Here is a 20,762-nt window from a genome sequence, read left to right on the forward strand (position 1 = left end):
GAAGGGGGAAGTTTTAAAAACAAATTTAAAAAATTTTAAAAATTATTTTTACATGGGACTGGGGAAAAATTAAATAATGAATAAAAACTGGTCAGGCAAGGGGAAATTTTAAAAGTACATAATTTTACTTTGATATTTTAATTATCTGAACCAATGATACTTGGATTTTTACCACACAGCTTTATTTTTTGAATTCCATATTTTGTTATTTAATATTTTTTAGTTTTCAGCATTGACTTCGACAAGATTTTGAGTTACAAATTTTCTCCCATTTCTACCCTCCCCCCCACTCCAAGATGGCATATATTCTGATTGTCCCATTCCCCAGTCAGCCCTCCCTTCTGTCACCCCACTCCCCCCAATCCCCTTTTCCCTTACTTTCTTGTGGGCAAGATAGATTTCTACGCCCCATTGCCTGTATATCTTATTTCCCAGTTGCATGCAAAAACAACTTTTTTTTTGAGCATCTGTTTTTAAAACTTTGAGTTCCATACTCTCTCCCCTTTTCTCTCCCTACCAACCCTCTCTAAGAAGGCAAGCAATTCAACATAGGCCACACATGTATCATTATATAAAACACTTCCACAATACTCATGATGTGAAAGACTAACTATATTTCCCTCCATCCTATCCTGTCCCCCTTTACTGAATTTTCTCCCTTGACCCTGTCCCTTTTCAAAAGTGTTTGCTTTTCATTACTTCTTCTCCCTATCTGCCCTCCCTTCTATCATCTTCCCTTTTTTATCCCCTTCCCCCTACTTTCCTATGGGGTAAGATACCCAATTGAGTGTGTATGTTGTTCCCTCCTCAGGTCAAATCCAATGAGAGCAAGATTCACTCATTCCCCCTCACCTGCCCCCTCTTCCCTTCCTACAGAACTGCTTTTTCTTGCCACTTTTATGTGAGATAATTTACCCCATTCTATCTCTCCCTTTCTCCTCTCTCAATATATTCCTCTCTCATCCCTTAATTTGATTTTATTTTTTAGATATCATCCCTTCATATTCAACTCACCCTGTGCCCTCTGCCTATATATACATGTATATTCCCTTCAACTACCCTAATACTGAGAAAGGTCTCATGAATTACACACATCATCTTTCCATGTAGGAATGTAAACAAAACAGTTCAACTTTAGTAAGTCCCTTATGATTGCTCTTTCCTGTTTACCTTTTCATGCTTCTCTTGATTCTTGTATTTGAAAGTGAAATTTTCTATTCAGCTCTGGTCTTTTCTCTATTTTATTGAAAATCCATATTTTGCCTTGGAACATGATACTCAGTTTTGTTGTGTAGGTGATTCTTGGTTTTAATCCTAACTCCTTTGACCTCTGGAAAATCATATTGCAAGCCCTTTGATCCCTTAATGTAGAAACTGCCAGATCTTGTGTTATCCTGATTGTGTTTCCATAATACTCAAATTGTTTCTTTCTGGTTGCTTTCAATATTTTCTCCTTGACCCGGGAACTCTGGAATGTGGCTACAATATTCCTAGGAGTTTTCTTTTTGGGATCTTTTTCAAGAGGTGATCAGTGGATTTTTTTCAATTTCTCTTTTACCCTCTGGTTCTAGAATATCAGGGAAATCTTCCTTGATAACTTCTTGAAAAATGATATCTAGGCTCTTTTTTTGATGGTGGCTTTCAGGTAGTCCAATAATTTTTAAATGATCTCTCCTGGATCTACTCTCCAGGTCAGTGGTTTTTCCAATGAGATATTTCACATTGTCTTCCATTTTTTTCATTCCTTTGGTTCTGTTTAATAATATCTTGATTTTTCATAAAGTCACTAGCTTTCACTTGGTCCAATCTAATTTTTAAGGTAGTATTTTCTCCAGTGGTCTTTTGGACCTCCTTTTCCATTTGGCTAATTCTGCCTTTCAAAGCATTCTTTTCCTCACTGGCTTTTTGGAGCTCTTTTGCCATTTGAGTTAGTCTATTTTTTAGGGTGCTATTTACATGAGCATTTTTGGGGTCTCCTTTAGCAAGTCATTGACCTGTTTTTCATGGTTTTCTTGTATCACTCTCATTTCTCTTCCCAATTTTTCCTCTACTTCTCTTACTTGATTTTCCAAATCCTTTTTGAGCTCTTCCATGGCCTGAGACCAATTCATATTTGTCTTGGAGGCTTTTGATGTAGGCTTTTTTACTTTGTTGGCTTCTTCTGGCTGTATGTTTGGATCTTCTTTGTCACCAAAAAAAAAGACTAAAGTCTGAGTGAATGTGATTCCATTTTCACTGCCTGTTCATGTTCCCAGCCAACTACTTGACCCTTGAGCTTTTTGAGAGGGTATGACTGCTTGTAGAGGAGATTGTGCTTTGCCCCAAGCTTTAGGGTGCAAGTACTGCTCTTTTTAGAGCTACTTCTACACAGCAAGCTCTGCCACAGCAGTGTTCCTACTCCCCCAAGAACCACCAACAAGATCCACGCAGGGCAAAGCAGGTTCTGCACTCCTGCTCTGATCTGCTGTTTAATTCCTCCCACCAGGTGGGCCTGGAGCTGGAAGCAACCACAGCTGTACCTCTGGAAGCAGACACAGAGCTGTACCACCTGCAGTGCCCTGGAGCTGGGGCCAACCCCACACTCCTCTCACTCTGATCCAGCAGTTTTTCCAGTAACCTGCTCTGTTGTCTTTGGTGTCTGTGAGTTGAATTGAGAAGTCTGGTAACTGCCACAGCTCAATGATTCAGGGCCCTTCAGCCAGCTCCCGGTCTGGTTGGACCTTGGGTGGCCCATGCTAGGCTGTTCTCTGCTCCACTCTGCTCCCAGCTCCATGCAATAGACCCTTCCCAGCAACCCTCCAGGCTTTCCTGGGCTGGAGCCCTGCTTTCCTTTGCTATTTCATGGGTTCTGCAGCTCTAGAATTTGTTCAGAGCCATTTTCTACAGGTGTTTGGAGGGACCTGGGGGAAAGCTTAAGCAAGTCTCTGCTTTCAGGCTGCCATCTTGGCTCTGCCCCCCCACCATACAGGTTTTAATGACTGTCTTCATAGTCAAAGAGTATAACAATAAAATATGCTGAGAGAAAACAAAACACAATTACAATGTTCAATTGAAACCATGTAAAGTGACTGATTAGATTCATTTCTACCTTCAAGTGATATAAGATTATTCCAGTACTCAGAAGGTCATCATCAATGCCAATTAGATGAGGCAGCTCAGAATCCAGAACTACTCCTATTCCTTCTTTCCTCAGGGCTAACGTTTGTTCCTAAAATGAGAAGGGAAAAAAAACCTGTTTTTAAAAAGGTTAAATTTATTTGAAAGAAAAGTCAACTGAAAGGACAAAGCCAACTGAAATGTTTAAAGGGAAAACTACATTCTTAAAATAGAGTGTTTAAATGCCCCAAGATTTACTTTTCATTAAAAACCAGGAAAGCAGAGTAAAAGTGTGGTTATAAATTTCAATTAGAAATCCCATTGCACGCTGTAATTATTCATGATATTTATTTTCACATTCAACTCTAACAGATAAAATCAACTAAACTTCTGGAGCTACTTAGGCCTAAATCCTTCAAGGCTTAAGTTAAATGCTATTTCCTCAACTAAAGTTAGAATATACCAGATGAAAGGGATGTCTCCCACCCCGGAAAGGAACTGACACAGCAAGGTCACATGGCTGTCAGACTATGAACCTAAGTCTTCTGATTCTACTTCCAGAGTGCTTTCCACTCTACTCTCCTTTTAGCACAAGGCTTGCATACAGTTTAGTCAATAAAACACTGCCAAATGATTACTCATCAATGACAAAATAAATATCACCTGTTTTTTCTGCCAGATAGTGAAGTAACAGTAAGGGAACTCACACAAGGAATGGCTTGGAAAACCTACTCTGCTAGCCAGAAAAGTGGGAGTGGAGGCACGAGGTGAAGGGTATTGTCAGAGGAATGCTGTTTTCCATCAAATAGTGAAGAAGAAACAAAAAATATGGCTTTTTCACACATAAGTGGTTGCAGGATATGTGAAGCTCATAACAAAGATTGCAAATTATAAATATCAGCCTCTATCAGACATAAAAGAAGCTCCATTTGCACCATATAAAGTATCTGGTTCAGACTCTGATGAGTGTGAGGGAATTGTAAAGAAGCATTTTAGCTTTTTAGGAGGTAAGAACTGGTTAACCAACTTGAGTGAATTATAGGGTTTAAGCCATTAGATAGGTAACTAATATCACACAGTCTAAAGCAGTACTTCTTAAACTGTGGGTGGTGTAATTAAATATGAGGGTCTCGAAAAATTTGGCAACAGTAAAAGGTTTCTGAACATGTAAGGACCAAAAATTAATTCAAAATCAAAGGCATAATGAACCTGAGGTGCTTCTGGCAGTGCTTGCCCATGTTGCCTTGCACGACTTCACTGAAGCCTTGATTCTGAACGCACAACAGCACTGCACATGCCATCACACTACACAATGCCAAAAAATGCTGCCAGAAATACCACATCTCAGATTCAGAATTGCCGTGTTTTTTACTGTACATAGAAATTTTTCTGCTCTTACAGAAACATAATGGTTTAATTATGGAAAATAAAGACTTTTAATATTTTTCTACTATCATTCCTCAGCATGTAAGTATCAAAGTAGTATATCTTTGTATTGGATTGTGTTAGAAAGTTTGATTTTTAAAATTGCTGTTATCTCCTTCTTTTACAGAAACAAAAGTGTTTAATTGCAGCAAGTAAAGACAAAAGCCCTTTAATAATATTTCTCCACCATCACTGCTGTATGTGTGACTATGAACATCAGTTTTTAAAGATTAAGCATAAATATAATTTCATAAATTGAAGATAGTATTTATTTGAGAAATTATTAGCAATATTTATTTATATTTTAGGACAAAAATATTTTTTGGTTATGGATAAGTGGCTAAATTTAGACAAAAGAGGCAAAAATTCTGATGACAATGGAGTAGAGTCTTTGTACAAGGCTGTAGTACACCTAAATTGACAAGAAAAAGAAAATATGTCGAATTATTTTTGCAATATAGATTTATTTCTAATAATGATGATGGTGTGGAAAAACCTCTTTGTAATGAAGTCTTGTCTGCGAAGAGCATGAAACCAGCCAAACTAAAATGACATCTTAATACCAAGTATATAGCATACTGCAATAAACCAAAAGAATATTTTGAACAACTTTTAAAATCTTCAAATAAAGAAAAACAATGTTTTTAGAAATTTGTTACTGTCAACAAAAAGCATTTACTTGCACCTTATGAAACTTCTTATTTAATTGCAAAAAAAGTAAAAAGCCCTACGTGATACATGAAAGGAAAAGATCTCCTGTGCCCTGCTGTTATTAAAATGTCAGAAATAGTTCACGGGAAAAAGTATGGAGATGAAATTCATAAAATTCCTTTACTGAATGATAGTATTTCTAAATAATTTCAGAAATAAAAAATGACGATTTCCAGCAGTTTATTATCAGGCTAAGGGCAGCCCAAAGTTTGCAATTCAGGTAGATGAAATAACTGATATTTCTAAGATGGCACAGTTGTTACTTTATGTAAGATATATTTATAAAGGAAACATACATGAGGAGTTATTATTTTGTCACCTTGTGGAAGGGCACACAAGAGGGGAAGATATACATCTTAAAGTGAGTGAATTTTTCACAAATGAAGATTTGCAGTGGAAAAATTGCATTGGAGTCTGTACAGACAGTGCTGGAACAATGATAGGCAAGAATGTTGGATTTGTAGCAAAAGTTAAAGCTGTTGGTAATGAATGTATCACTTTTACTCAACATGTGATCCACTGGAGGCACTCGTAGCCAAAACAAGCACCAGAGTGTGCTTTACAATACTATCAAAATCATTCACTTCATTAAAAGCCATGCCCTTAACAGTCATTTGTTTTCAAACCTTTGGAAAGACATGGACTCTGATTACAAAAGCTTATTACTACATGCAGAGGTAAGGTGGCTCTCTAAAGGGAGAAGTTTAAACAGATTATTGAAATTGAAAGATGAAGCTGTTATATTTTTGATTGAGCTGAAATCTAATTTTGTTCATTTTTTTCATAATGACTTAAGGTTTTCAAAACTGTGTTATTTGTTGGATATTTTCAAAAATCTCAATGATTTAAACAAGGGAAAAAACAACATATGTATGTTGAAAGATAAAATTGAAAGTTTTACTAAAAAAGTTAACATATGGAAGAATAAGGTGGAAAATAGTTCTCTAGAGACGTTTACAGCTACAGATGATTTTATAATTGAAAATAACCTTCCCAAAGATTTAATTGTGAGAGTTATAACTGATCATCTGAAGTGCCTGGAGACACAGCTTCAGAAATACTTCCTTTCAAATTTTGATTCTAAAAAACTAATTTGGGTTCATAAACCATACTGAAATAATTGAAAACCTCAGTCATCTGTTATTAAAAGTTCAAGAAGAATTTGCCTAGTTATCAAGTGAAACAGGTTTAAAACCTGAGTTTCCTTATTTTGGCTCGGGATCAGGACAGAATTTCCAACAGTTTCTGAAATGGCCCTAAACACACTGGCCATTTTGTACTACATATCTATGTGAAGCAGCATTCTCAGCACCGACAATTATAAAATCAAGATAGCAATCAACTCTGAAAAAAACTATTGAAGACGCTCTACATCCTGCAGTATCAAATATTCTACTGAGATTTAATCCTTTACTTAAAAATAAACAAGCACATCCATCGAACTAGTATGCAAATTTGCTTTTGTCTTTAATAAATGGTAAAAATATATGTGTGCCAAAGAACTGTTTTACAATAAATTTCTTCATGACTTATTATCAGTAAATGCTTGATTTCTGTATACCCATTTTATACACTGATACACCTGGGGTGGTGTAAAATTTCTTGGGCAAAAAGGAGTTGCAAGTGGAAAAAGTTTAAGAAGCCCTGGCCTAGAGAATAATGAAAATGATCCACTATGCACTTATAGTGGTGATTGTTGTTCAGTCCTGTCCAACACCATTTTGGGGGTTTTCTTGGCAAAAATACAAGAGGGGTTTGCCATTTCCTTCTCTTTTTTTTTTCTTTTTTTTTTTTTTAATGCAATTTAATTATTTAACATATTTGGTTTTCAGCATTGATTTTCACAACATTTTGAATTACAAATTTTCTCCCCATTTCTACCCTCCCCCCCACTCCAAGATGGCTTTTATTCTGGTTGCCCTGTTCCCCAGTCAGCCCTCCCCTCTATCACCCCCCTCCCCTCTCATCCCCTTTTCCCTTCCTTTCTTGTAGGGCAAGATAAATTTCTACGCCCCATTGCCTGTGTATCTTATTTTTTAGTTGCATACAAAAACTTTTTTTGTTTTTGAACATCTGATTTTAAAACTTTGAGTTCCAAGTTCTCTTCCCTCTTCCCTTCCCACCCACCCTCCCTAAGAAGTTGAGCAATTCAACCTAGGCCACACATGTATTATTATGTATAACCGTTCCACAATACTCATGTTGTGAAAGGCTAACTACATTTTGCTCCTTCCCAACCCATCCCGCTTTATTGAATTTTCTCCCTTGACCCTGTCCCCTTTCCAAAGTGTTTGTTATGATTTCCTCCACCCCCATCTGCCCTCCCCTCCATCATCCCCCCGCCTTTTATTTTTTTTTTTATCTTCCTCCCTCTTCTTTCCTGTGGGGTAAGATACCCAACTGAGTATGTATGGTATTCCCCCTCAGGCCAAATCTGATGAGAGCAAGGTTCACTCATTCCCCCCTCACCTGCCCTCTCCCCTCCTCCCATAGAACTGCTTCCTCTTGCCACCTTTATGAGAGATAATCCACCCCATTCTATCTCTCCCTATCTCCCTCTCTCAGTATGTTACTCTCTCATCCCTTAATTTCATTTTATTTCTTTTAGATATCTTCCCTTCATCTTCAACTCACCCTGTGTCTGCTCTCTCTCTTTTACATATATATATATATATAAACATATATATATATACACATACATACATATACACATAGATACATACATACATACACATTCACTTATATATATACATAAACATATATATATATACATATATATATGCATATTCCCTTCAACTGCCCTAATACTGAGGTCTCATGAATCATACTCATCATCTTTCCATGTAGGAATGTAAACAAAACAGTTCAACTTTAGTAAGTCCCTTGCAATTTCCGTTTCTTGACTACCTTTTCATGCTTCTCTTGATTCTTGTGTTTGAAAGTCAAATTTTCTATTCAGTTCTGGTCTTTTCACTGAGAAAGCTTGAAAGTCCTCTATTTTATTGAAACTCCATATTTTGCCTTGGAACATGATACTCAGTTTTGCTGGGTAGGTGATTCTAGGTTTTAATCCTAGCTCCATTGACCTCCGGAATATCGCATTCCAAGCCCTTCGATCTCTTAATGTAGAAGCTGCCAGATCTTGGGTTATTCTGATTGGGTTTCCACAATACTCAAATTGTTTCTTTCTGGCTGCTTGCAGTATTTTCTCCTTGATCTGGGAGCTCTGGAATTTGGCAACAATATTCCTAGGAGATTTCTTTTTGGTATCTATTTGAGAAGGCGATCGATGGATTCTTTCAATTTCTATTTTGCCCTGTGGCTCTAGAATATCAGGGCAGTTCTCCTTGATAATTTCCTGAAAGATGGCATCTAGGCTCTTTTTTTGATCATGGCTTTCAGGTAGTCCTATAATTTTTAAATTATCTCTCCTGGATCTATTTTCCAGGTCAGTGGTTTTTCCAAGGAGATATTTCACATTGTCTTCCATTTTTTCATTCCTCTGGTTCTGTTTTATAATATCCTGATTTCTCATAAAGTCACTAGCTTCCACTTGCTCCAATCTAATTTTTAAAGTAGTATTTTCTTCAGTGGTCTTTTGGACCTCCTTTTCCATTTGGCTAATTCTGCCTTTCAAGGCATTCTTCTCCTCATTGGCTTTTTGGAGCTCTTTTGCCATTTGAGTTAGTCTGTTTTTTAAGGTGTTGTTTTCTTCAGTGTATTTTTCAGTATTTTTTTGGGTCTCCTTTAGCAAGTCATTGACTTGTTTTTCATGGTTTTCTCGCATCCTTCTCATTTCTCTTCCCAATTTTTCCTCTACTTCTCTAACTTGCTTTTCCAAATCCTTTTTGAGTTCTCCTATGGCCTGGGGCCAGTTCATGTTTTTCTTGGAGGCTTTGGTTGTAGGCTCTATGACTTTGTCGTCTTCTTTAGGCTGTATGTTTTGGTCTTCTTTGTCACCAAAGAAAGAATCCAAAGTCTGAGACTGAATCTGGGCGCGTTTTCGCTGCCTGGCCATATTCCCAACCAACTAACTTGACCCTTGAGTTTTTCAGTGGGGTATGACTGCTTGTAGACTAACGAGTTCTATGTTCTGCGTTTGGGGGGGAGGTGCCAGCTCTGTCAGAGCTGCACTCCTCCTTCCCCAAGGACCCCCAATCCAGACTGGACTTAGATCTTCAGCAGGCTGTTGCACTCCTGCTCTGATCCGCCACTTAATTCCTCCCACCAGGTGGGCCTGGAGCCGGAAGCAGCAGCAGTCGTAGCTGCCCCACCTCCGCTGCCCCTGGGGCTGGAAGCCGAACCGCGAACTCCTTCCACTTCCGCAGCTTTTCCCACTAACCTTCTCCGCAGTCTTTGGTGTTGGTGGGTCGAGGGGTCTGGTAACTGCCGCAGCTCACATATTCAGGGCGCTAGGGCCCCCTCCGCCCGGCTTCTGGTCTGGATCGTCCACGCCGCTCAGGCTGGGCTCTGCTGCACTCCGTTCTCAGCTCCCAGCTCCCAGCTCCCAGCTCCGTGTGGAATAGACCTCACCCAGAGACCATCCAGGCTGTCCTGGGCTGGAGCCCTGCTTCCCTCTGCTGTTCTGTGGGTTCTGCCGTTCTAGAATTGGTTCAGAGCCATTTTTATAGGTTTTTGGAGGGACTCGGGTACGGAGCTCACTCTAGTCCGTGCTTACCAGCCGCCATCTTGGCTCCGCCCCCCCTTTTCTTTTTTTTTTAAAGGCGATTGGGGTTAAGTGACTTGCCCAAGGTTTCACAGTTAGTGCGTCAAGTGTACGAGGCCAGATTTGAACTCAAGTCCTTCTGACTCCAATGCCGGTGCTCCACTCACTATGCCACATAACTGCTCCTGCCATTTCCTTCTCTAGCTCATTTTACAGAGGAGGAACTGGGGCAAGCAGCATTAAATGACTTACCCAGGGTCACATTGCAAGTAAGTGTCTGTAACAACAATGCTACTTGGTGCTACCGCAGCTGGGTAAGACCAATGACACCAGCACACAGGAGGGCTGCTAGCACAGATTCTTTGATCTGCTTTTCTAAGGAAAGTAACTTTAAGGGGTTTCCAGTCTCACTTTAATCAAACATACATATATCATTCACTTAGTTCAGGGGAAAGACCTTGAGAAAACACAAACAGAAATTACAAGCAGAAATAATATAAGCAGAGCAAAATAACACAAATCAGGAGACAGGCTTCTAGCTGTCTGTCCAAGACATCACATACATAGTTACCAGAAAGAGAAGTACCAACATCAGGGTTTTTCAAAGCCAGGGGGCTCCAACGGCTACCCAGAGTCTTATCTGGTCAAATCGTACAACACTCTTCCAGTGAGTGAGCCCCAAGCAAAATGCTAACCTCATAGTATATATACACTTCTTCAGGATCAGAGGGCATCACAACCATGCCACTGAAACCCATGTGACCTAAGCAGGCCATCAAAGAGTTACAATTCAATCAAAGAGTCTTGATTGAAACAAAGGCAAGACTCAAAGGCACTTGATTGCCTTAGTGCTGAGAAGCACTCCAAAACAAAAGACAACAAAAAGTCCCACTTTACTTGCCATTACAGGTCTGAGTCTGAATTTGAACTCAGATCTTCCTGACTCCAGGCCAGGCACTCTATCCACTGCCCTACCTAGCTGACCCTTAGGCCCATAAGAAAATACCAACCAGTAAATTCCTTGAGAGTAGTTCTGGCCATCAAGTAGAGAGCCAGCTACAGAGGAAGAATCCAAAGAATCCAAATCAGAAGAGCAATAACTCTTTCAGAGCTGATCTGTAGAGAGGATTACGCCCAGGGAGTGACATGAGGTCACCATGAGAATCACTCAGTCAGTAAACATTCCAAGCTTACTAGGTGCCAGGCACTGTGCTACATGCTGGGGATACAAAGTAAGGCAAATGACAGGTCCTGTTCTCAAGGAACTCAGGCTAACAGAGGCAACAGCATTCGAATGATGATGTGCAAACAACACCTACAGGAAAAACTGGGGATAATCAACAGAGGGGAGGTAGGATAATTAAGGGGGGTATAACCAGAATAGCCTTTGTTTTCTTTGAGTAATTCAGTGAGCCTTACTAGGTGCTAAGCCCCAGGCCCAAACCCCATTATGTGTTAACCTAATCTATGTGGATGTGAACCTCCCAGGGTCCTAAGGGGAGGGGCCAACTCAAGAACCAATCACCAGAGCCTGAGCTCTGGTGATTCAGATGATGTTTGATGATGTCTGAAGCCCTATAAGAAGGGAGGACAGAGCCATTTTTGCGGGGCTCTGGAGATGGTGTTGGTGAGGAGATTCTGGGCAGCTGTAGCTAAGTAGCCCTCCAGCTTGTAAACCCGGATGCTGAAACTTTGTTGAACTCTGGTAACTATGTGTTGGGATTTGAATCAGACAAAGTCTGTTGATGTTTGTAATTTGTTTGCATTTTGTTTTGAAGTTCAGGGTGCTGGATTTTTCCCCTGAACTAACTGAATGATATTTGAATGCTGAATTAAAAGTAACCTTGTCAACCCCTTCACTTTGCTTTCCTTAATTAAGCAGATCAGAAGAACCTGTGCTGTTGGCAGCTTTCTGGGTGCTGGCTGTGCGTGAATCTCATACCCCCACAGAAGCTGCTAGCCAGATTGTTGAAACAGGGGGTCAGGAAAGAGATAAAGAAAAAACACTCAAGTGCAGTACTACCAGTCATGTAAGCCATCTTGTGTTCCCTATATATGTGTGTACCTCTCTGCCAACACACTCAATGTGCGTCTCTCTGCTAGTATGTTCTGGGTGTGCCCCATCTTCTGATGGGGTATCCATTTACAGGAAAGTGCATGGCAGGCTTATGGGAGCAGTTTTGTTACTCACTTCCCACCTGCCTGCACTCATCTGGAAATGCCCCAGGAATCTCCACATCCTACAAGATCAGTTAAGCCCTGGAACTCACACCTCACCAGGGCCCCCTGCCCCTAGGGCCACGGCCTCTGACTGGAAAGGAAAGAGATGGAGAACTCTTCTCAGAACTTCTACTGAAGGAGGGAGCTCAGCCAGCTATCCCTTCATTTCCCCCTAAATTTCATCATCATGCCCCACCCTCACTCCCTTCAGCTTCCTTTTGTGTGTGGTCTTCCCCCAGTTCATTATAAGCACCATGAGGACAAGAATTAGAATTTCCCCTTTATTTCTTTTTTACTTTTTTTGGTAATCCAATGCTTAGCACAGTGCCTGACACACATAAGCCATGCTCATACTGTTATTTTGATAAATGTGCTGACTTTGTGCTAACTGCAAAAACTGGCTTAAAAGTGAACACTACAGTGAGGACTCATGCTATATTTGAGCAGAATGGCCTCCTTGGAGAGGTGGTGGGTTCTCCAATCTTGAAGGTCTTCATACAGAGGATGTACAACCACTTATCAGGTATATTATAGTGGAGATTCTTTTTATTCATGGGTTGGACTAAATACCTGCCAACATCCCTTCCAACTCAGATTGCATGCTTTGTCAATAATGAATCCATAGAGTACAACTTATTTGAATCTAGGGTTGTCATCTCATGGGAAGCCAACTTTTGATCTTGGGTTGGAGGTGGAAGAATAATCCACAAATAGCGACACATGAAAAATTAAGAACATGACTGATAAAATTCATTTCAGTGACGAATTTGAGTGATTATAAAAATGTCAGAAATCCAGAAAGAAAAATAAAACAACATATCATATTGGAGTTCATAGTAGCCAAGACAAGAAAAAAATGAAAACAGCTAAATGTGTACAACTGACCTTAGGAACAGGATCCTATCTTAGGATCATATATCTAAACCTGGAAAAAACTCTCTCTGAAATCAGAGGGCCTGGGTTCAAATTCCACCTCTAAGGATTCCTACCTGTATGAAGTTGGGCAAGTCACTTTTCCTTCTTTCAATTAGAAAACCAGTGAGCCTGGATGACCTCTAACGCACCTTTCTCAACATAAATCTACGATCCTAGTCCAACCCCTCATTTTAAAGACATGCCCAACCTAGATAGGTCCTGTGGCTGATTGCCAGTGTAGTGCTCTTACCACTGAACTACACTGTCCCTAGAGTGGCAATCTTTTAAAAAAAATTGAGAGAAAATGTAACTATAACAAAAAGAGAGCAATAATCATATAAAAATTATAACAATTTTAATTCATAAGCAAAATCTTTTTTGTGAAAAAATAGATGCAATTAGAAGTAGAAGAAAAATAATTAACTGAGGGGGGAAAATTTGCATTAAATCCGACAAAATTTCAGAAAGCTGATAAAAATATATAACAAGAACACATTCCCCAGTAAAGATGATGAAGTATGTCTCCCACTTCTTGGCAAAGAAATGGTGGACTAGAGACGCGAAATGACACACATATATTCATGGATGACCAACACACTGATTTGTGTTATTTCACTATACTTAGGTATTACAAGGGGTAAGTGAGTGAGAAATAATAGATATACAAAAAAAATAAGATTAAAAAAAAAAAGAAATTCAGAAATGTATACCAAAAATTAAATTTAATATAAACTTTAAAAACTGCACAACAGAAGTTCAATTTCACACACAATCTTCTTTTTTGTGTTTTGTACACTGGAATGCTGGGATTCACTGATAATTGTTAAGTTCAAATTAAAAAACAATTTTTTAAAAGAAACTGTGACAACTCCCCTTCCCCCAAATTTCTAACAGCAGAGACTCTACAAAAGAAAATATCTTTAGAGGAAAAGGAGGCAAAATTCTGACTAATTAATCACAAGTGATCCTGATAAGGAAAAAAGATCTAGAGAAATCTAAAGAGAATAATGTATCTTTACAAATTGTGATCCAAAGAAGGCAGATTTTAAAAGAATAAAAAAAAATTAAAAGATATATGCAATCAAAGAAAAATACAAAAGCTGGTATGGAACAAATGTAATAATATTTCCAAAGCTCTCAGCTTAGTGCCTAGCACACAGTAGGCACTATATAAATGTTAGCTATTATTATTATGCAACTATAACAACAGTGTTTAAAATGCCTTTAAAATAAACACCAATTTGGGGAAAAAGCTAAGCATTCAAGGATTAAATCTGAATACTTATCAAACTACTTGGACATCAATAATTTGGGCAATCCAAGATCTCTCCTGGGCAAGAAACAAAGGGGGTTGGGGGGAACCACAAGTAATATGTAAGGGAGTTGATTACATTTTTTTGGACGGCTCTTTTTATTAAGAACTCTCTAGTTCTGCCCTCAGAAGTAGCATAGAATGAGTCTATTTCCTCCTCCACATGACCATCCGTCAAATATTTGAAGACAATCGCTGTATTTTTCCCCAAGTCTTCCCTTCCCCAAGGTAAACATGCCATTGCTTTAGCTATGGTTTCCAGATGCTTCACAGTCTCACTCATCCTCCTCTGGATCCACTCTAGCTTTACAATGTTTATGCAGACTGCTTGTGGTTAGGATTTCCCACCCACATTTGGATAATTAACTTTTTTAAGCTACATTTAACTCTTTACATTTATTCCAATTAACAAGACTCAGATCATTCCACACTGCACCTGCCCCATGCTGGGTACCCCTGGTGTCCAACCAGCCCCCTTTCCTGGCTCCCTGTGTACCCTATCTTCCCCCTTTAGATTCTAAGCTCCTTGAGGGCAGAAACTATCTTTCCTTTAATTAATTATATTCCCAGTGCTTAGCACATGCCTGGAACATAGTAGGCACTTAATATTTACTGCATTGGGTTTAAATTTTTTCTTCTTGCATTCATTTTCTCATTCTACCCTCTCAGATTCCTTTTTAGATCCTGGTTTTGTCATCCAGCAACATCCCTCCCAACATTATAGCATTTTCAAATTTCATAATTATGCCTAAAAGGTATTACTTACCATTTCTAATCTCTTTATTCCTCACAATTGTAGATCACTTTGTAGTTTAAGAAATGTTGATATAGTTCATCTGACCCTCATAACAGTAAGAGACAATGTAGTATAAAGGAAAGTTGGAGTCAGGAGAGAATTGGGTTCAAATCCTACTCTTGGATACTGCCTAATTATCCTACCAAGGACAAGTCACTTAATTTTTTCTAGTCTAGTTTTTCTGTGAAATTGGCCCAACATGATCTGTAGTACCACATCATAGGGTTATGGTAAGGAATGTATGTAGTCTGTAAAATTTTTATCATAATCATTATGACTAAAACTCTGCAGAGGAGACAAAAGAGGAAGTATCATCTCTATCTTACATATGACAACTGTAGCCAAGACAACTTTATTTCCCCACATAATCGTTGCATACTTTTTTGTTTTGGAGTGGTTTTTTTTAGTCCAAAAATTGGTTTATAACGTTTCATTATATAATCTTCACATGGTATAATTCTGCTCATCAAGCCACTTAGAAGACAAACAAAGCAGCAACGTATTCCGCAGTGGCACATGGATACGCATTTACCTCTCTCCCATTGACAGCCCTGAGCCTAGGATCCTCAGCACACTCACATTGTCAGTAAATTTCCAAAAGGTCATTTGTGTCGTTTGTTTAGAGAGCTACAGTACTACTCGTATTAGTGTTCAACTCAGTGAAGAGCAGTAGGCGCAAGGGAAGCCAGCTGCAGGCAGAGCTACAAAGAGTAAGTCACTATGCTGAGACTTGCATCTTCCCAATTTTAATGCATATTTATGAGTACTCTGTGTATCCTAATCTTGCACAAAAGACAGTTTAGTAATGAATGATTTTTAAAAAATACCAGCACAATTTTAAAAGCTTCACATGATAGATGCACCCCACTTTTTTGGCAAAAAATTTGGCATAAAATCTGTGAAGATGGGGGGCGGAGCCAAGATGGCGGCTGGTAAGCAGGGACTAGAATGAGCTCCATACCGAGTCCCTCCAAAAATGTATAAAAAATGGCTCTGAACCAATTCTAGAATGGCAGAACCCACAGAACAGCAGAGGGAAGCAGGGCTACAGCCCAGGACAGCCTGGATGGTCTCTGGGTGAGGTCTATTCCACACGGAGCTGGGAGCTGGGAATGGAGTGGAGCAGAGCCCAGCCTGAGCGGCATGGAACAACCAAACTTGGAGTCGGGCGAATGGGGCCCCTAGCACCCTGAACATGTGAGCTGCGGCAGTTACCAGACCCCCTCAACCCACAAACACCAAAGACTGCAGAGAAGGTTAGTGGGAAAAGCTGCGGGAGTGGAAGGAGTTCGTTGTTCAGCTTCCAGCCCCAGGGGGGCAGCGGAGGCAGGGCAGCTACAGTTGCTGCTGCCTCTAGCCCCAGGCCCACCTGGTGGGAGGAATTAAGTGGCAGATCAGAGCAGGAGTGCAACAGCCTGCTGAAGATCTAAGCCCAGTTCGGGCTGGGGGTTCTTGGGGAAGGAGGAGTGCTGGGGTGACAGAGCTGGCACCTCCCCCCCAAACGTGGAACATAGAACTCGTTAGTCTACAAGCAGTCATACCCCACTGAAAAACTCAAGGGTCAAGTTAGTTGGTTGGGAATATGGCCAGGCAGTGAAAACGTGCCCAGATTCAGTCTCAGACTTTGGATTCTTTCTTTGGTGACAAAGAAGACCGAAACATACAGCCTAAAGAAGACAACAAAGTCATAGAGCCTACAACAAAAGCCTCCAAGAAAAACATGAACTGGCACAAGGCCATGGAAGAGCTCAAAAAGGATTTGGAAAAGCAAGTTAGAGAAGTAGAGGAAAAATTGGGAAGAGAAATGAGAAGGATGCGAGAAAACCATGAAAAACAAGTCAATGACTTGCTAAAGGAGACTCCAAAAAATACTGAAAAATACATTGAAAAAAACAACACCTTAAAAAATAGATTAACTCAAATGGCAAAAGAGCTCCAAAAAGCCAATGAGGAGAAGAATGCCTTGAAAGGCAGAATTAGCCAAATGGAAAAGGAGGTCCAAAAGACCACTGAAGAAAATACTACTTTAAAAATTAGATTGGAGCAAGTGGAAGCTAGTGACTTCATGAGAAATCAGGATATTATAAAACAGAACCAAAGGAATGAAAAAATGGAAGACAATGTGAAATATCTCCTTGGAAAAACCACTGACCTGGAAAATAGATCCAGGAGAGATCATTTAAAAATTATTGGACTACCTGAAAGCCATGATCAAAAAAAGGGTCTAGATACCATCTTTCAAGAAATTATCAAGGAGAACTGCCCTGATATTCTAGAGCCACAGGGCAAAATAGAAATTGAAAGAATCCATCGGTCGCCTCCTCAAATAGATCCCAAAAAGAAATCTCCTAGGAATATTGTCGCCAAATTCCAGAGCTCCCAGATCAAGGAGAAAATACTGCAAGCAGCCAGAAAGAAACAATTTGAGTATTGTGGAAACCCAATCAGAATAACCCAAGATCTGGCAGCTTCTACATTAAGAGATCAAAGGGCTTGGAATGCGATATTCCGGAGGTCAATGGAGCTAGGATTAAAACCTAGAATCACCTACCCAGCAAAACTGAGTATCATGTTCCAAGGCAAAATATGGAGTTTCAATAAAATAGAGGACTTTCAAGCTTTCTCAGTGAAAAGACCAGAACTGAATAGAAAATTTGACTTTCAAACACAAGAATCAAGAGAAGCATGAAACGGTAATCAAGAAATGGAAATTGCAAGGGACTTACTAAAGTTGAACTGTTTTGTTTACATTCCTACATGGAAAGATGATGTGTATGATTCATGAGACCTCAGTATTAGGGTAGATGAAGGGAATATGCATATATATATATATATATATATATATATATATATATATATATATATATATGTATATGTATATATATATATATATGTATATATATATATTTATATATATGTATATATATATATATTTATAAATATATATATATACACACACACACACACACATATTTATGTTTATATAGAAGTGAATGTGTATGTATGTATATATATCTATGTGTATATGTATGTATGTGTATGTATGTATATATATATATGTGTGTGTGTATATATATATATGCAAAAGAGAGAGAGCAGACACAGGGTGAGTTGAAGATGAAGGGAAGATATCTAAAAGAAATAAAATGAAATTAAGGGATGAGAGAGCAACATACTGAGAGGGGGAGATAGGGAGAGATAGAATGGGGTGGATTATCTCGCATAAAGGTGGCAAGAGGAAGAAGTTCTGTGGGAGGAGGGAAGAGGGCAGGTGAGGGGGGAATGAGTGAACCTTGCTCTCATCAGATTTGGCCTGAGGAAGGAATACCATACATACTCAGTTGGGTATCTTACCCCACAGGAAAGAAGAGGGAGGAAGATAAAAAAAAAATAAAAGAGGGGGGGATGATGGAGGGGAGGGCAGATGGGGGTGGAGGTAATCAAAAAAACACTTCAGAAAGGGGACAGGGTCAAGGGAGAAAATTCAATAAAGCGGGATGGGTTGGGAAGGAGCAAAATGTAGTTAGTCTTTCACAACATGAGTACTGTGGAAGGGTTATACATAATGATACACATGTGGCCTAGGTTGAATTGCTTGACTTCTTAGGGAGGGTGGGTAGGAAGGCAAGGGGGAGAGAATTTGGAACTCAAAGTTTTAAAAACAGATGTTCAAAAACAACAAAAATAAAGTTTTTGCATGCAACTAAAAAATAAGATACACAGGCAATGGGGCGTAGAAATTTATCTTGCCCTACAAGAAAGGAAGGGAAAAGGGGATGAGAGGGGAGGGGGGTGATAGAGGGGAGGGCTGACTGGGGAACAGGGCAACCAGAATATATGCCATCTTGGAGTGGGGGGGAGGGTAGAAATGGGGAGAAAATTTGTAATTCGAACTGTTGTGAAAATCAATGCTGAAAACCAAATATGTTAAATAAATAAATTTAAATAAAAAAAATAAAATTAAAAAAAATCTATGAAGATTATGCGGTGAAATATGGTAGTTAAGTGATGTATTCAAAGGCATATAGCTAGTAAGTGAAATGGAAGATTACAGCCCACATCTTCTGACTCTTCATCCACTGGCCTTTCCACTACACTATATATTGCCTCTTTTCATTTATTATCAAGTGGCACAGTGGATAGGGTGGTGGGCCTTGAGTCAGGAAGACTTGAATTCTAATCCAGTCTTAGACACTAGCTATGTGGCCCTGGGCAAGTCACATAATCTGTCTGTCTTGCTTTTCCTTAATTGTTAAATGGGGATAATAATAACATCTACTTTTCAGGGTTGTTGTGAAGATACCATTTGTAAACCATAGTGTCTGGCACATAATAAGCCCTTAATAATGCTTGTTTCCTTCCTTTCTTCCTAGCTTGTTTCTAAATTTCAAAAAATTCACTTACAAAATTATTTTATAATATGAAGATTTTTTTAAAGTGTGTTCCCAACCAGTAGATGGGTTAGAATAGGGTCTAGAAGGCTGTCGGTGATACTACAGAGGAGATTCCTGCTTTGGAGGGTGGCTAGTGATGCAGGGTCTTCTGGATAGAGGCAGGTTTCTGTTTGCTCAAGAAGATGGCAAGAGTGTGAAGTGAAGGAAAAAGGAGATATAGGAAAAGAGGAAGTTAACGATAGATAAAAGATTTCAGAGGATACAAGAGAATGGGAGGGTAGAGGAGGAGAGGGACTTTGGAAAGCTAGGGATGAGCATAAAATAAAAGATGAGAAGGAGAAAGGGAAAGAATTTTTAGCTCTGTTGCAGCTGATTTTTTAGTCATGGAGATAATGGGAGCAGACAGGGACCTAGCCTGACATAGGTGAGGTGAGGACCAGTTAACAGGGATCAGGGTCTCTCTAGGGTCACATTTCCAGAGGAAGGCAGTGATTAGGTTTCTCAGGGCTGCACTTAAATCCCATTCTGTAGCCATCTTCAAGTCTCCTCACATGATCAGAGGGAATAGGAGATACTCAGCACATAGCTCCTCCCAAGCAGCTTTTTTCCAACTCTCTGATGGTACCTCATGCAGCAAAGTCAAGTGAAGTCAATGCCAAAGAGAAAAAAATGTATCAAAGTCAATTGAAGTCAATGCCAGAGAGAAAAAAAATGTATAAAATCAAATGTGTCACTTTCCTAAAGAACTTTCAAACAATTTAAGAACTGAAACCAAGCGAACATCTTACGTGCAGTTTAAAGGTTAAAAGACAATCAACACCTGACATTCTCTAAATCCAAGATTTTCAATCTGCTATATGGAGTGCTATTAATAAGCAGCTACCACAGTGCCCTATAAACAATAGGGAATCAATAAATGTATATTAAATGAATAGAACGCAGAAATTTCAGAAGGGACAGCTTGCTTGTAAGATGTTACACCAAGTGCATAACGATAGAGTGGAACAGAGCTCTCCCCCATAAGTCCATGTCAATATGGGTGTATTATTTGTCTATAATGGAGGAGAAGGAAGATAGAGCACTTATTAGGTGCCTACTATGTGCAAAAGATTGAGGTAAGTGCTGGAGATACAAAGAGAACCACACAAAACAGGCCTGACCTACAGGGAGCTCATACTCTAATGGAGGGAAAAAAAATTTAAGGAGGGGCTGGAGAGCAGGGGGAAG

The 20,762-nt window shown here is 39.4% G+C and overlaps 1 protein-coding gene across 4 annotated transcripts in view; it reads right to left on the reverse strand.

The window, feature by feature from the left end:
- KIF16B (kinesin family member 16B) overlaps nucleotides 1–20,762 on the reverse strand; it is a 385,946-nt gene that overhangs the window by 219,387 nt on the left and 145,797 nt on the right. For all 4 annotated transcript variants that reach the window (XM_036749261.1, XM_036749260.1, XM_036749262.1 and 1 more), the window contains exon 13: nucleotides 3,089–3,208. In XM_036749261.1, coding sequence (XP_036605156.1) covers nucleotides 3,089–3,208 — 120 coding nt within the window. The remainder of the gene's footprint in view (nucleotides 1–3,088; nucleotides 3,209–20,762) is intronic.

This window comes from Trichosurus vulpecula, chromosome 3, assembly GCF_011100635.1.
Source record: "Trichosurus vulpecula isolate mTriVul1 chromosome 3, mTriVul1.pri, whole genome shotgun sequence".
In the NCBI taxonomy this organism is placed as follows: Eukaryota; Metazoa; Chordata; class Mammalia; order Diprotodontia; family Phalangeridae; genus Trichosurus; species Trichosurus vulpecula.